General features: G+C 44.9%; 5 protein-coding genes across 5 annotated transcripts; 1 reads left to right on the top strand and 4 right to left on the bottom strand.

The window, feature by feature from the left end:
- Positions 1 to 279: 279 nt before the first annotated feature.
- ANOM_009846 (uncharacterized protein) lies at positions 280 to 1,332 on the bottom strand (the record flags this gene model as incomplete). The annotated part of the gene is made up of 3 exons (XM_015555102.1): positions 280 to 935; positions 991 to 1,080; positions 1,236 to 1,332. 3 exons carry the CDS (start codon positions 1,330 to 1,332, stop codon positions 280 to 282), a joined length of 843 nt encoding a protein of 280 aa, XP_015405748.1.
- Positions 1,333 to 3,212: 1,880 nt separating this feature from the next.
- ANOM_009845 (PaaI family thioesterase) lies at positions 3,213 to 3,799 on the bottom strand (the record flags this gene model as incomplete). The annotated part of the gene is made up of 2 exons (XM_015555101.1): positions 3,213 to 3,617; positions 3,677 to 3,799. 2 exons carry the CDS (start codon positions 3,797 to 3,799, stop codon positions 3,213 to 3,215), a joined length of 528 nt encoding a protein of 175 aa, XP_015405747.1.
- A 1,827-nt stretch (positions 3,800 to 5,626) lies between these two features.
- On the top strand, positions 5,627 to 6,187 carry ANOM_009844 (ankyrin repeat domain-containing protein; the record flags this gene model as incomplete). Its single annotated transcript, XM_015555100.1, has 2 exons — positions 5,627 to 6,125; positions 6,177 to 6,187. The coding sequence occupies 2 exons, from the start codon at positions 5,627 to 5,629 to the stop codon at positions 6,185 to 6,187; spliced, it is 510 nt and encodes a 169-aa protein (XP_015405755.1).
- A 4,563-nt stretch (positions 6,188 to 10,750) lies between these two features.
- ANOM_009843 (uncharacterized protein) lies at positions 10,751 to 11,418 on the bottom strand (the record flags this gene model as incomplete). The annotated part of the gene is made up of 2 exons (XM_015555099.1): positions 10,751 to 10,979; positions 11,033 to 11,418. 2 exons carry the CDS (start codon positions 11,416 to 11,418, stop codon positions 10,751 to 10,753), a joined length of 615 nt encoding a protein of 204 aa, XP_015405751.1.
- Positions 11,419 to 11,890: 472 nt separating this feature from the next.
- ANOM_009842 (uncharacterized protein) lies at positions 11,891 to 12,874 on the bottom strand (the record flags this gene model as incomplete). The annotated part of the gene is made up of 4 exons (XM_015555098.1): positions 11,891 to 11,968; positions 12,032 to 12,222; positions 12,274 to 12,376; positions 12,431 to 12,874. 4 exons carry the CDS (start codon positions 12,872 to 12,874, stop codon positions 11,891 to 11,893), a joined length of 816 nt encoding a protein of 271 aa, XP_015405750.1.
- Positions 12,875 to 15,260: the final 2,386 nt, after the last annotated feature.

Here is a 15,260-nt window from a genome sequence, read left to right as displayed (position 1 = left end):
ACCCCAATTAGCTTTTTTTAGTGGACAGAAGATGTGTTTTAGCACTATTATTTGTCTTAGACATAATGTCTACTATACTCTAGGGTTGTAAATTTCCAGCTGAGTATCGCAGATTTGATTAACTTGAATACGGAGATACCAAGATGGAGAGAAGGGGTTCGTTGTGATAACACTAAGGGAAGCTACTGCATGAAGGGTTGAAAGCCACATTTTTCGTATACAGGGGCACATTTCGCCTAACGGATAGACCGATCTTTAGGAAAAAGCGATAGCTCAGTGTCAGCCGCAGAAAATATCACCGCGGAGAAGTCTTTGTGCAAGATCGTTGTTCTCCCCACGACTATGAATACCCCAATAATGGCTGTTTGAGGAAGGGACTGAAGGCAATAGCAAATTGTAAGCACAGTGGGCGTTGTAGGCACTTGCTGGTAATGCTTCAGGCTGGCGGGTCTCTAACGGACCCACTGGCCTGGAGATCTCATTGAGGGGCAAGGACAATCTTGGGTTAATTGACGTCTCTAAGCCACCAGTTAAGACATTTTCAACAGGCATAGGATCACTCAGCGGCGTGAGGTCGTCGCCCCAACGCAGGGAAGTACCAGAACTAAACAGAGACCCGTCCATCGCCTGCATTATTGAGTCCACATTGCTAGCACCGAATGGATTACATCCCGTGGCGGTGATTGGATCGAAGTGACTGTATGTGGCGTTGCATTGTTTGCCAGTCATGGTCAGCGAAAAAGTGTCATATGTATCAGGGTGAGGTACATCGTGCCTTGGGGTGTCCGAGGTGCCCATAACATTCTGATCCACGGAGCTGGGGATTGGTCTCGCTTGACCCGGTCTAGACGAAGCGACTAAGCTGGATGAAGCAGGAGAGATGCCATGAGGGTCAGCGATCCGAGGAAGCAAGGAGGTCGCGGGATAGTGGCATGCTATCCCCATTCGGACGCAACGGGTGCACGCGGGCCGAGCCATCGAGCAACGGACCTTCTTCTGTCTTGCAGGATTTGCGTTTCGGCAGACGTGATTGGCCGGCGGCCTCAATGCGCCGTCGCTGGTGTCGGTCGCGTAGGTCGCCTGTGTACCATTAGTTATGATACCCACTGGAGATACAGATGCCGTGTTGTCTCTGCGTCTCTCAACGTTCTCTGCTCTGCAAGGGGGCTGAATACTTCGACGGGAAGTCTTGTTGCAGAAGCTGCACCTAAAATCTCCAGACCTCGGTGCCATACCATTATCACAGATCTGAAACGTCGTCGCTGGGGTGTTTGGGCTTGAGATTCCCAATGTTGGTTCTTCCACCGAGTGCACTGCTGTCTCGAATTCCATTCGTTCCTCTTTTAGGACCACTACTGAGTAGCCTTGCGTGGCAAATAACAGTAACTATGCGCAAATAGCTCAGATGAGCTGGTTAGCGTGGATGTTGGGAAATATAGTGCCAAAATCATCCGGGCAGCTATAATTTCAACAGTTGTTTGAAAATATAAACACCCGAGTAGTAACAAGCTCGAATACTTAACAAATACGAGGAAGAAATAGTAATAGAGGAAGTCTCCCAGAGTAAAGTTTTATAAGAACGAGAGAAAGGGGACAAGTAGTTAGGAAAGATAGCTTGTAAGTTGGACATGAGATGCAGATAATTAATCAGGCATTCTTTAGGCATGGTTGTTTGGGCTCAGTTTTAGGCAAGCATCCCAATCCTTCTGTCCGGCCGTAAGCTATCATTATTTATTGTTGTTTTGAATGAAGACAGTCTACCAGGACAAATTCATCCTTGTCGTTCAGTGAAAGTTAGCCTTCCACGACAACGATCCACTTATGTGCCATTATTCTACCTTTGAACGAATCTAGACCTTCGGATATCTCTCTTGACTTTTGACAGCGAGAGCAAGCAAGGTCACAACCCAGGGCACCTTGCGCTTGCCAGGGCGGAGTCATTTCGGTCTGGTCCAAACCAGGAAAGACCGTGACCAGGGGAAACAGCCCAGCCGTCCAATCAACGCCGAGGCTGAAGACCCATAATCTGAGGGTTATCTTTCCCCACCAGGCGATTGACGAGTCAGCGCCTAGCTCCAAGCCCCATCGCCCTGAGCAGCGCCGCTCTGAAGCAAGGGTCAAACTCCAGTTTCAGATTTTTTCAAGGGCCCCTACAAGGCGAACTACACTTCCACGAAAAATACTAAATACGAACTGTTATGCGCCATTCCAAATTTGGTCTCGCCAGGCATGTTTACCAACCTTTGCTTGGTAAGTGCCTGCCCAGGTTTGGATGGAAAACTTGGGTACTCCCCAGAAAATTGCCATTCAGAATATTTACAATGACAAAGAAGTCAGGAACTCTGGGATGGACTCGGGTAGGGTTCAAAGCAACACCTGCACAATCACAGCGACAAAATTCATCTAGGGCTTGTTCTGCATGTCAAAAAAGAAAGAGCAAGGTGATTATGAATGCTCGAAAGATAGTTAAACCTGGTTAATAATCAACTGTGTGCAGTGTACCGGAGGTATACCGTACATCAATTGTCGCAAGCATGCGACTGCGTGTTCGATAGACAAAGAAACCGACCAGCGACGAAAGGCCCATTTGAAGCACAGATTGACGGAACTTGAAGAGATATCTGGCCTTTTGGATGGGCTACTTGAGATTCTCCGTGACGAGAACTGGATAGGAAGATCGGATCTTATCGGCCGCCTTGGAGTACATATGTGAAAGCCCTCCCCGATCTAGTCGTCGCAGCAGCCCCTGCCAAATTGCCTATTGCAGTGACTGCTGAAAATCTTTTAGCCACAGGAGTGGACTTCGGCAACATGACACTGAAAGGCATCATTGGTGTACTGACTGTGAAGAATGTTTCTCGTCACTTCAAAAGGCTCGAAGACATCGCTCAGCGTATCATGATGGCTACTAGAGAAAATTTCAATAAAATATCCAAAACGTTTCTTAACTATCTCTGCCCTACTCAAAGGCGGGGCGGACCCTGTTCCTTGTTAAGGTGTCAGGTTAAGGTAATAAGTAGTCCAAATGCAGTGGATAACATATTGGGGACGTGATTTAATTCTCTCAGGATGATAAGGATTCGTGTTGGTATAACAGGAGTAAATTCGATAAGTCTAAGTAAAAGAATCCATCGCGGAATTAATGGAAGATCGGTCTTTCAAGTACACGCCAACTCGTAGCAACAATTCCTAAAACCCCAGGTTGCTTGCATTCAACTTCGGGGTCGCACAAACAATGCATTCGCCCGAATAGCGTCAATGAACTCACCCTCCCCTTTTCCAGGGATCTGGATGGACGCCGTGAGGTAGACTTTACGCCCTTCGACTCTCTCTGGCCATGCACGCAGGCGAATCGGAACATCCGGTGGAACAGACTGCGCAAAAGACGTGTTGAGGTATGCTGTGACCGCAGGCCGGCAGCAGTCTGCAAGGATACGGTCTAAGAGCAAGGCGAGGTATCCGCCAAACATTTTTCCATCATAGTAACACATCTGCTGCCGCGGGGTCAATTTTATGACAGCGTCTGCTTCCATCCCCAGAGGATGACGCCGGAAGGTAGGGCTATAGCCTTGCAGTAGAGAACGGAGCAAATCTTGCGAAGGCTCTACCGACAGTTTCTGTCGAGAATATCCCTGAGTCAGTATTGAGCACGGTTGCAGTTTTATGGGGAACATACGGGTACTCTCTTTGGGATACCCTTTACTCCATCATATACAAGGCTAGTCTTGTAGGGTAGAGCTTGGCTTTGATATCCGCGTACCGTCTGATAAGTCATGCGAGCCGCAAAGTGTCGAGACATGTTTGTTATGGGTCTTGTAGGTAAGGCTTGATTCAACATAAGATAGAACGAAACCAGTAGTATGATGGCCCCAAAAAGAGAGGAGTGGGATGCACGGCAGTAGCTACTTATAGGTTGATGTCTCTACTCTAGAATCCTTCCTGCCCAAGAACTGTATACTACCATATTTCGCCATATTGCGTGTCTCTGTTGAAGACAACTCGAAAGTGTATGCAAGTAAGGTGGAATTTTTGGTTGGGTAGACGCTGATCTGCGAGCCGATTTGGGGTCGCACGACCTGGGCCCTGTCTCCACTACTTGGTTGCGACCCCATTTCGGTGTGGCAAGCACACAGAGGGCGATCATAACCATATAGCTAACCCGACTATTATGATCTAAGTTTGTCCGGGGACAAGCTTAAGGCATTAGAAAAAAGAGAATTTTCCTATTTTTTAGTTTTCTTGTACGTAGCATACGAACTATACTAGATGCTGCTGATCTCTTTTTCGTTCCCCCTCCCTCTTCTTTTCTTTCTTTTCGTTTTTAAGACTCCCGGAGTTCGGTTATTTATACGGTAGAACTAACTATACCTAGTACTGGAAAGGCTTGTTCTTCTAGGTATTACAGTAAAATGATCTTTTCCCACTCTAAATCTTGACGGGGGGAAGAAACAGTAAAGTGTCGTGTAATGTATTATATAGGTACATATATATTTTATAATGTACTATGCTTAGTGTGAAAGCTTTCAGTGCGATGCTATGACTGCCTCAGGATGACAGTGAAGAGGACAACAATCAAAAGGGCAACAACACCGCGCCTCCATATCACCCCCTTGGGTACTTATTATCTGGCCCATTTGTTCTGAATCTAATCTTGAATGCAATTTGCAGACACCCAGTAATACCCGTGACTTGAACATTATAGTCGGCAAAGCAGGCCTCAAGCAAGGATAACCCCATTGTGACCAATCAACCCGTAACTAGTGGTACTGCATGTGCTCATTCAAGTGATAGCCTTGATTGCGCATCTCTTCTTGGTATTTTTTAACCTCTCTCTCCTGCTGAACCAAAACGCAGCAGGGACAGCAGAAGGACCCGAGACAATCTCCATATACTGAGCCTAGGATTTGAAGCTGCTTGCGTACCATGTGTCGCTTTTTCATTAGTAGTACCCAGTGTAAGCCACAGAGGCCAAGGCATGCGAGTAGGCAGCACTGGTTTCTGTATTAGCTGACTAGAAGAAAGCTATGCTGTAAAGATATACTTTACATTTCCATTACACCCACGGCAGGAATCTTCTCCGTCTGCTTCAAGATTCTCTAGCCGAGATAGAGTATTCCCGAATATCCAGCATGGCAGAAAGCTCGCGCATATACCTGTAGTGCAAATCAGCAGCTGTTATAGAGATATATATCACGTACATGTGCCGGTGTCAGCGCAACAATCGCCAAAAAACCTGTAGGACCATTGTCTCTCTCCTGTGTTCCTAGAATCCATACCGTGGGGCAAGGTTCGCCACTTATAGCGGCTATATTCGATATAAAGAAGAGGCGACTTAGGGAAGTTCTATTACACGGGTCTTACGTGATTGCGTACCCAGTGTTCGACCGGAAAGTCGTACCTTTATAATCTCTGTAAAGCACTATTGATCTATCATGACTATACGATAGCGCACCGGCGTCTTTGTGTAGTCTGGAAATGTTTGCTGCGAGCCCTTTTAGTGACTGCAGGCCAGTGTCTTTTGTCTAGATTTTGAATAAAATAATAGATATATATATACTCTCCACTTCTGTTAGTTAATTTTCTCTATTCTATTGTATCTTCTTTGCCTTTCCCTACCCTAGCTACAATGTTCAGCAAGCCAAGAATCCCAGGAGGGCTACAATCAGCTCTCAAAAAAGGACATCTTTCTGATGTTCAAAAGTACCTTGATGCAGGGATTAGTCCCAACCTCTGTGACAAGGAGAACAAGCAGAGTCAAGAGAGACCACTGCTGGTATTTGCTGCTATCAATGATCATATACACATCATTGAGCTCCTTCTAAAATATGGCGCCAAAGTTGATAAGATTGACACTCATGGCCGAACTGCACTCTCCTGGGCAGCTGAGTATGGTGCACTTGATGCTTTGAAGCTACTTATTGAACATGGTGCAAACATAAATGCCGAAGACAAAGAGTGGACAACGCCACTTGCATGGGTAGCTCACGCAGGCACAGGGGATACACAGGCAGTGCATGACTATCTTATATCTAACGGAGCTAAGATAGGAATGCATCACTCATTTTTGGAAATATTGAAGCATTCGCTTGCCGCAAAGTGCAACTGGGCACTGTTTAGACTGAAAGGTAAGAGCTTTTAATAAGTCATTTCCACTATTTACACTAACATAAAGCTAGGCAGATTTTGAGGGTAGTGTGCATGAAGAGTTTAACATATGTTGTCTGTTCTTCAATTACAAACTAATAGTTTTAGATAAAATAGCGTCCTATATCCATTAAATTATTCTTCTTGTTGTTGTTCATTGGATCAGACTATAACCAGTGATAGTACATATTCCGAACTGTTTAGGATTAGTAGAGTTCTACCTCGTTAACCAAGAACAGGGGTTTGTCGGATGATTACAAGAATATGTTAGTCATAGGGTCAAGGGCATTTACGACCCCATTTTAGTACGGCAGACCCACTTATGAGAGGTTCCTAACTATATGGACCCTCGCCTCATAACAAGCGAGACTCTATATGATGTTCTGATTAAGTGAGAAGCTCTTGTTTCTCTCTATGAAGCGGCGTTAATCCCTGGAATTATTTGGTATGTGCTCAGGCGACAACCTTGCACCCACTGCGGCACCAAACATAGGCCCACACCCTATCGCAATAAAAGCGTCGGTTAGGTTCACTGAACGTTGTAGTGTTTTTTTTAGCCATTCTAATTTCGTCTTCTCGTGAAATTTATGTGCTGAACCGGAAGAGGGAACATACTCGCTTACTGTACCATGTAATCCGCTTGGGGCCAACATGCCTTATGATAAGGATTTGGACCAGTTGCCACATATGGCGCATCTTCTCATATCTATTATATACTGTATAACGGCGAATTTGCCGGTATATTCTTTGGACTCTTCCATATCACAATAGAACCAGTCTATTCAACACAATAGTGTAATATTTCAATATCCCCAGCTTCAGTTGCACTTGCTCAATAGCACCCTTGTTGGCCGTGATGAACAACCCTCCACGCGCTTCAGAACTATAACCACCCTCATTGCTTTCCAGCCCTTCTCCACACTACCTGCAAGTTGGAGTATACCAGATTCCTGTCAGATATACAAGTCCATACTGAAAGTCGCCTCGATTTGGTGGACAGACCGATCAGTCCCGCTGCCAGATTGGATTTCTGTCCCAGACGTCGGATGCTCCCCTCTTAGCTATATCCTCTCCACCTGACTTAAATGTCTGGCAATAAATGATTTCATTTCATTCAGCCCAGAAAAAGTCCAGTATTCGTCGGAAAAACATAAAATATCATGCCAGGGACTGCCATTCAAAAGCAATTGCCGCACCTTAGAGTCCAATGCACATGATACCGTATTTAGAGATGCAATGATATTCTGTTTGATGCTCAATAAGTAATTGAACTATGCACTGGCCATTGTCTCTGATTTATGTAATTAGATTGCTATAGAGAGAGACATTGTCAGGTTTGATCACTTATTAGGCGTCGACGGCATGACAGCCCAGCGGAAACGATCAGAATATAGAGAGAGTATAAATGAGCTATAACGCAAGAGCTGGAGTCAATTATTTCTCGAACAATAATCACTCGGTGAAGCAAATCGAAAAAACATTTAATTATATACGTACCACGTACCAAGGGAACCATAAATAATCAGTAGTGGAGCGTATTGTCAAAATCGTATCCTTTGCTACTCTCAGATCCACGACGCTACTCAGGGGTGGACTCAGAGGTCAGCCTAATAATTAGCGCCTGCGGCCCCATTTCAGCACGGCGGATCCACTATATACCTGATGTTGTTAGGGGAAGGAGAGCAATGCGCCGTTGTAAGTTTAACCTTTCACCGTAACATTGTGATTGTTGAAAGGCGATCAAATTCTATTGAAATGTTACCTTGTGCATCTCCTCCTTGGTTCTATAAATGTCTTCTGGGATTCCTATTCGCTTTCGCACTACTTTTGAATCTTATCCCTCTTTCGAAAAAATATCAATACTCTGCCCTTCCTACGCGCATTGGTCTTCTATCATGGTGCGGACTGTTGACCTTTGTTTACCGGTAAGCGTGGATACATCACTCAACCATGCCGACTACGCAGAAACTAAACACTATTTGGTCAGATATTGAGCGGTGATGATGATCAGGAGGAAAAAGGTGTTGATCAATTTTCAATGAAAGATGAATTGGAGTCGCTACAACAGGACGACTTTGATGTAGGTAATCTATGCTACTATACGCAGCTCCGGCGACTCATCTTTTCTCAGGCAGTCAGAGAGCTCCTTCGTGTTTTACGAGTGTTGAAAAAACGCGGCATCGCACAGAGAGTTGCCATTGCCGCGTACGTATCTGGATGCGCACGTGATACCTCTTGGATGGTTCAGGGTCATGATGAAGGTTTCAAAGTAGAGATACCAACAGACAAATGGTACGGGGTGTGTGAGATGATGGTGAAAGAGGGCTTTCTTAAGGCCAAGAATCTCGCAACAGGGCTAGAAGACGATCGAACTAATGCTACGTTGTGTCCAGAGTCTGCTTAGCAACTCTGTGAAGCCAAGAGATTGTTGCAGTGTTGTTTTTTTATGTAACTTTGGGGTCAACAATTGATAGTACTTTACAGTACATTTCCCGTCTTCTGGGAAACCTTTTCCAAAATTAGAGATTGTTAAGTTTATAGTTACCTCCGCTTCCCACCTCTTATCCAGTAGCCAAAAGTAGTAGGTTATTATATCTCAGCTGTGTATCTGATCTGTTGATGGCTGAGGTCAATGTTTATAATGTGACTTCCATGATACGTAGGACTCAATGCCTTACACATTGACGACATGCGTTATAACCGTTCATCGTTTATTTATAAAACTATGTATATCTGAGTAGAATATATTGGTCGAAATTGTTTACTACTTAAGAAAGATAACCCTCCAGATATTTTGCAACCGTTCAATCAGAGCATCTCTTTCGCCGCCTGATGGTTAGCTCATAGCGTGACACTCTGTCTTTGGCAACAAAGGGGATGGATCAACAATCCCATACCATGGTATGGGTCTCAGAATAAACAGTATTCGCCCCCATTTCATGCTGCCAATTTCTTTCTAACAGATTTATATAGAAGATAACAAGCAAAAAAGAGTCTACCTAACCCAAGGAATAGAAGCATATTTCAGAAACATCCAAAAGACCCATGCCCGGACTGGCATTTCGATTCATTAGGCAGACCAGATCTATGGGAAAGAATTGTGGATCCGCAAACTATTAGAGACCGCACTCGGGGGTGTCCATGTCACATTCCTGAAAGACATTTGCGGCTCCATTTTGGTATGGCAGACCCACTCCGGGTAGTAGGTGCTAGGTCACCATCTACAACCTGCCAAGCCGCCTGCTCATGCCGTAGCAGTGTTGAAGTATTATAAATACTGGACTATTGTGCTAAGTTATTGTTTGTCGATGATTTGTCGAGGTTCGTAGCTTGAGCTTATATGGTATGACTTGACTGTGTTCGGCTATATCTTCATTGCAGGACTACCTCAGGACCTATTTAATACGCTCTAATCTTTTCTCTGTTCAAATTGTGACGTCGTTTCACCAAACCCTTTCGAACCAATATTCCTTCAATTCAAGATATTGGTAATATTTTTCTGATTCGCAGCAAGGAATATCTTCGGATTTAAGGTACAGATCCAAGCGCAAAGATTGATATTGCTTATGTCCGCTAACTAATACTTAGGATGCTGGGAACTATCTTTTGGGACTGTTTATGCTGCAAGGGGAAGAGTGACCCCTGCACTCGGGAGCTTTCATTTGTTCCCTACGGCCCAGGCGCTGCCCTGGAAGCCACCCTGTCATATATCCCGTCCGCCAAAAGTCGGGTTAAGATGATCACGTTGTGTGAAGATTGCAGCGAGGGATTCACCGAAGATGAGCAAATGAATCGTATAATTCATCTGACCAGCCAATCAAACCCAGAAGTTCCTGCAGTACTATGGAAGAATCAGGAATGGAACGTCTGCTGCACTCTCGCGGAATGTGAGAGAATTATGATGGGCGGGAAAACGGTCAAGCTTCATGTATATTGTTTTGTTCGTTTGAGTTCGGAATGACCAGTCTTCTTGTGCTAGTAATATATTCAAGGCATTACCTTGGTTGATGGTGCAAGGGAACATTGATACCTCGAATGTATTAATGCGAATTTCTGTATTGATTGTCAGATACATGATATTCTGAGATGGAGGAATATCCTATATGCTAGCTTGTCTTTCAAATCGCACGGTATGCTTCCTGGACTTGATTAACTTTCTAATAACGTAGAATATATGCAGAACAAGACACAGGTGTAGTTTGGCACTGCGTAGAGGGTTTGTTTAGAAGGCGCAGGTAAAAGTCAGCTCCTTGACTATATTCAGTGAAGTGTAATGTATTAAATTTTGAGCCTTACGGGTCTGGCAGAGACCGAACTTTTCAATTTCCATTTTAGCTCAGAATGCAGATTGCTGTTTAATGTACGGGATTGTACTTTATTCACAGAAGTGTGTGTAGAGTGACCGCTGGGAATTGTTAAACTGCGATAGATACATCAAAAACCCACAAAAGGCCAGCCCAGCATAAAGATACCCACATTATTATATACGTATTTCAACCCTCCTTTTGACAAAATTGTATTATCCAGTGTTATTGTCCGCCGTCTCGATTGCCTTATACTGTGAGATGCTGTTTGGTATGGAGACTGCCGGGCGATGCCCATGGCCTCAGGGACTGACTCGCTGGAAGCCTGCCTTCGTCTCCATTTCATGTTCTTGCTTAATTTTGACGAGCTTCCCAAAACGGTAAATGATAAGCAGGGTTAGGGAACCGGAAGCAGAGAGTCCTGTGACGATTGTCGTCAGGAGTGCCATGATAGACCACTCACCCTCCCGTGCAGTGTAGATATTGACAAGAGTTGTGACCAATCCAGCCAAAGCACTAAGAAGGGTTGGCCTTGTCAACATATTAGCTGTTGTTTCTTAGTGTTTTACAAATATGTCCCTTACATAAACAACTTATTAATTAGCCAGATATAGTTGTTTCTCCGCTCCCATGATAGCCAGAACATCAGTAAAGCTCCCAGCACCATGAGGAAACATGCAATCGCAAGCAGGGGAGGATTCTGTATTGTATTTAGGACGATCTGACCAGCTTCCGTTTTTTTCAGGTCTTCATTCAACGTTAGAGACTTCTGCATTGAAGTGAAGGTGCCGGGTACCACCAGGTACCCTGCAAGTAATGCCCAGTGCGCAGCATCAGCAAGGATATTGTAAAACCATGGGATATCCTCGAGGAGCATTTGTATGTAGCGGGTTTCGATGGTATAAGTTGTATCGCTCCGGTGCAAGGCTGTGCCCTTTTCCACATTATCGGTCACGGGGGAGGGTTCCATCTTGCCAGGAGAATTGAGTGATTGTTGAAGGTGCCTGGAAACTTCCACTCCTGTAGCCACATTATAGCTTTTTTATATCTGGGCGGAGCTACTCAGGTGAGCCGAGGGCGAGCACTATGACATTAAACCATTAGGCTTTTTCTGTTTTCCAAATGGTGCGACACAAACTGTTCCGATAGATGGCCCTTGTGGACCAAAACGGCGTATGTACATGAATCAACTAGCTATGCTATTTGGTTGTTCCTGTCATTCTCTCCTTTTGACCGAAGACTTTATATGGTTCAGTGCGCACTTTATAACTCATAGCCATTTTGAAAACCACAGGTTAGAAGCATATTGAGAAATGCGAGAGTTATCTAGCTCGGTTTTGAACACATTTTAGAAAAAGAATTTGATTGACTATTCTCCATTTAATTTACCCTTCATCTACGAAGGTTAGATCTTGTATATGAAAAGCTAGGTCAAGTACTCTCTACTTCATATTTCCTTTCTCGGGCAATCTTGCAGAGGATATGAAGCGGGCGAAGGCACCATTGAGTTGCGCTAACCTCTAAAAATGGATGCTTCGGATTTGATTAGCAGTGAATCAAACTACTTGTTTATTATTTCTTACCTGAAGAAGATCTTTTGCTGTTGTTGCTGGGGGAGCACCGGCAAAATCTTGGGCCAGAAGTCCAGTAGTGCCGCGCACATCGACAGTTTCCTCGACTCTGAGAAGTTTGCGGGCTATGTGGCAGACAGCCTGGATATCCTTAGCTTTACCTAGAGGATCGGGCTTCTGGAGTATGCTGTTCCCAATGCCCGCTGTCAAGATTAGTCCCAAATCACAAGTTAAGGGAAGAGACAGATACATACCAATTCGCACCTCGCCTTGTTCATTAATAAGAATATCTGAACATGTCAGATTCCCGTAGCAAATATCCACTTGCTCGTGGATATACCTTAGTCCTTGGAGAATCTGCAAAAGATTAGCTCAGGGCTAGGTTTGATAACCCTCTATTTGAAAACATACAGCCCTGCAAATAACAGCAACTTCCACCTCACCGAGGTTAAAGACTGGAGATAGCTGCAAAATCTCGTTTAAAGTAAGACCCCATTGGTCCCGGAGGAAGTAAATAATATCCTTTAGGATAAATACTTCCTTGAAGCCCAGCACATTTGCATGTGAAATCTGCCTGATACGGTCCAGAGAAATGTTCTTGGTTTCAACCTTTTGATGGGTCACGAAGCTGACTGGGCGGCCCTCCTTGAATTCAATGGCATGGACATTGTTCCAAGGAGGGTTTAGTCCAAAAAAGAGTCGGTCTTCCTGGTTGTATGGAGACCCATATTTGACGAACTCGCCTCTTCTGTGATCCTTACGGAAAGATACCGATGGGAAAAGCGTAACGGGTATAACTGTTGACCTGCGGACTGGTAGCTCGATTGGAGAGCCTAACTGTTTTGGTGGAGCCATTGAGGGCTGAACTGAAGGCAGGCTATTGCAGGGTATTGGCGTTTGTTTGCGGTAGTACTTTATATTGACTAACATTTGTTTCCAATTTAAATATGTGCTTGGGACGAAACGTACCCAAAAGCCGCTGCAGCACCACGGATAGTTAGACTGCGGCACCTAAAAAGGGTCGCAGGTTGGTGTCCTTAGAGAGCAGCGGCGCACGCTCGGAAGCCCCCACCACCCCAGCATTGCTCGCGGGTCTCCACTCCTCATCGTCTAGTGTACAAGAGTTTCGCTTGCTTTCGTGGGCTGGGAACATGGGCAAGATCCACCAGAATAGTACTCGCCTTGACTGGTACGCAGGTAACAAACTACCTCTATATCCTTGTGTGTCTTCTTGATCATTGTACAGTACCACTTCTTGAGGGCGAACTTCTTGTGGTTTTTTTTTCCTTGTCCCCTTACTGAAGGGAGAGGTTTATGACTAATGTGACTCTGTAGTGAATGGTGGGCCGGGGTCACCAGTCCCACCTTTCGGAGACTGCCACGGAATGTATGTATCACTAGTAGCACCCAGGATAGTATAGATCCTATTAGCACATGACAGGTTTGCAAAATGGAAATATAGTTCCAACGGGTCCGCGGGTGGCAAGGATGCATTAGGGTCGTACAATGCCAGCGCATGATTTCGCGTGGACGTATGTTTTTAGTGGCATCAATGATCAGTAAGGGGCAATAGATACGTCGCTTTTGAGCGTTATTACGAGTAGAGGCAATGGAATAGGATCCACCACGTAAATGACGACTACGTTCCGTACTTTGAATGCTAGGTGCCATATATCGATTGCTTGAAGGCTTAATGGTGTATACGCGCCGAAACGTAACCCAAAGGGGTCGCGGCCGGCACTAGAACTAGGGTGCGGCAGTAAAAGAGTATCGCGGGCAATACAGGTGATAGGCATTCTCGGAACCCACTCTGTCCCACTTAGGTACATCGGTCCAATTCCAACAACTTCTAGCCTTCTTTAGCCTTGGAATGCCGCTATTGTGTCTTTTTGGAAGACAGATGTTGATTATACAAACAGTAGCGACTTATTCAATGCGTCTACATTTATGGGTTCTCAGCCTTCTATGTACAGTGATGTCAGAAGTCCCTACTGCTGTTCGTTTGACATACAAGGGCCATATAAGCTTCGGCTGCTCTCACATTCAACGTTTTCTTTGGTGGAGGTGTTCTTGCCATTTCTGTCAATCATGCAAAAGTCGAAGCGTAATACATGCCTTCCACCTCATCTTTGGAATAGCAATAGCCGACCGGATGTGAAACCTAGTGGTGTGGATTCGCTTGACAAGCCCAGTGGAGAGGATGCAAATCAAAATAGACATTCTGCTCGAATCCATGTGCCCCTCCATGTACTACCCACTACCAACGCGACTGATTCACAGGAGCATTATAATGCTCCAGTTAGTTCACAGCAGACGGGTTGCAAATTTATACAAGATGGGAAACCATCTCGGAAATATCTCATATCTTGGAAGATCGACCAAGCCGGACCTGGGTGGATTGGCCTTGAAAATTCTCCAGGATACCCGGAAGAAGTATTGATAAAACTCAAAACCATGGGCAAAAAGCATTATGGGCAGTCAAATCTACGAGCAGCTGCACATCCAAATATCGTTGACCTGCTGGAGGCCTTCTACCATGGAAATACACTCTTCTTTGCTTACCGATACCACGGACTCGCAGTGACATTATCTCTTGTTCGTTCGAGTCCTCATGTTTATCTTAGTGACGTCGATTTCGCCACAATTTGCAGGAGTGTCCTCAGAGGCCTCCAGTATATACACGACACCCTTCGGATTAGCCATGGCGCGATTTCGAGCAAAAGCGTCTTGCTTTTCCATGATGGAGAGGTGCGAATAAGTTAGTGTTGAGTGCTTGCTCTGTTTGCAGCCTGTTAGGAATCTGACAATACTATAGCAAATATTGGCAGCAGCATGCTTGAAGGAGTAACACTCAGAGAGAGGGAGACTGATCGGGACAGCGTAGCAACTCTGTTAGTTAATCTCTGTGACCCACGGACGATCCTTGAAGAAGGAGAAAGGTACTTGCAGGATCCGGCCAATATATCCGCATACGGCAAAGACTTTATTCGTGAACTAAAAACGGCTCCATACTCTATATTATTTCAGGTTAGTAACGATGTCTATCTGTCTTCTTTACGCCCGCCCTGAATTATCAGCATGAATTCTTGCAACAGGCACCACCTGGGGACAGGTCCTGGAATCTCAAACCCCATTATCTGGACGCGATTCGATATGGGAGGGTTCTTCCAGATCGTATCAAAAAGGATGAGATGAATCTTTTTGAATGAAATAGATGTTGTATTCTTTCTCTGGTTATTCT

Source organism: Aspergillus nomiae (assembly GCF_001204775.2).
Source record: "Aspergillus nomiae NRRL 13137 chromosome Unknown contig00186, whole genome shotgun sequence".
In the NCBI taxonomy this organism is placed as follows: domain Eukaryota; kingdom Fungi; phylum Ascomycota; class Eurotiomycetes; order Eurotiales; family Aspergillaceae; genus Aspergillus; species Aspergillus nomiae.
Note: the sequence above shows the minus strand (reverse complement) of the source record. Positions and strands in the feature narration are given on the sequence as shown.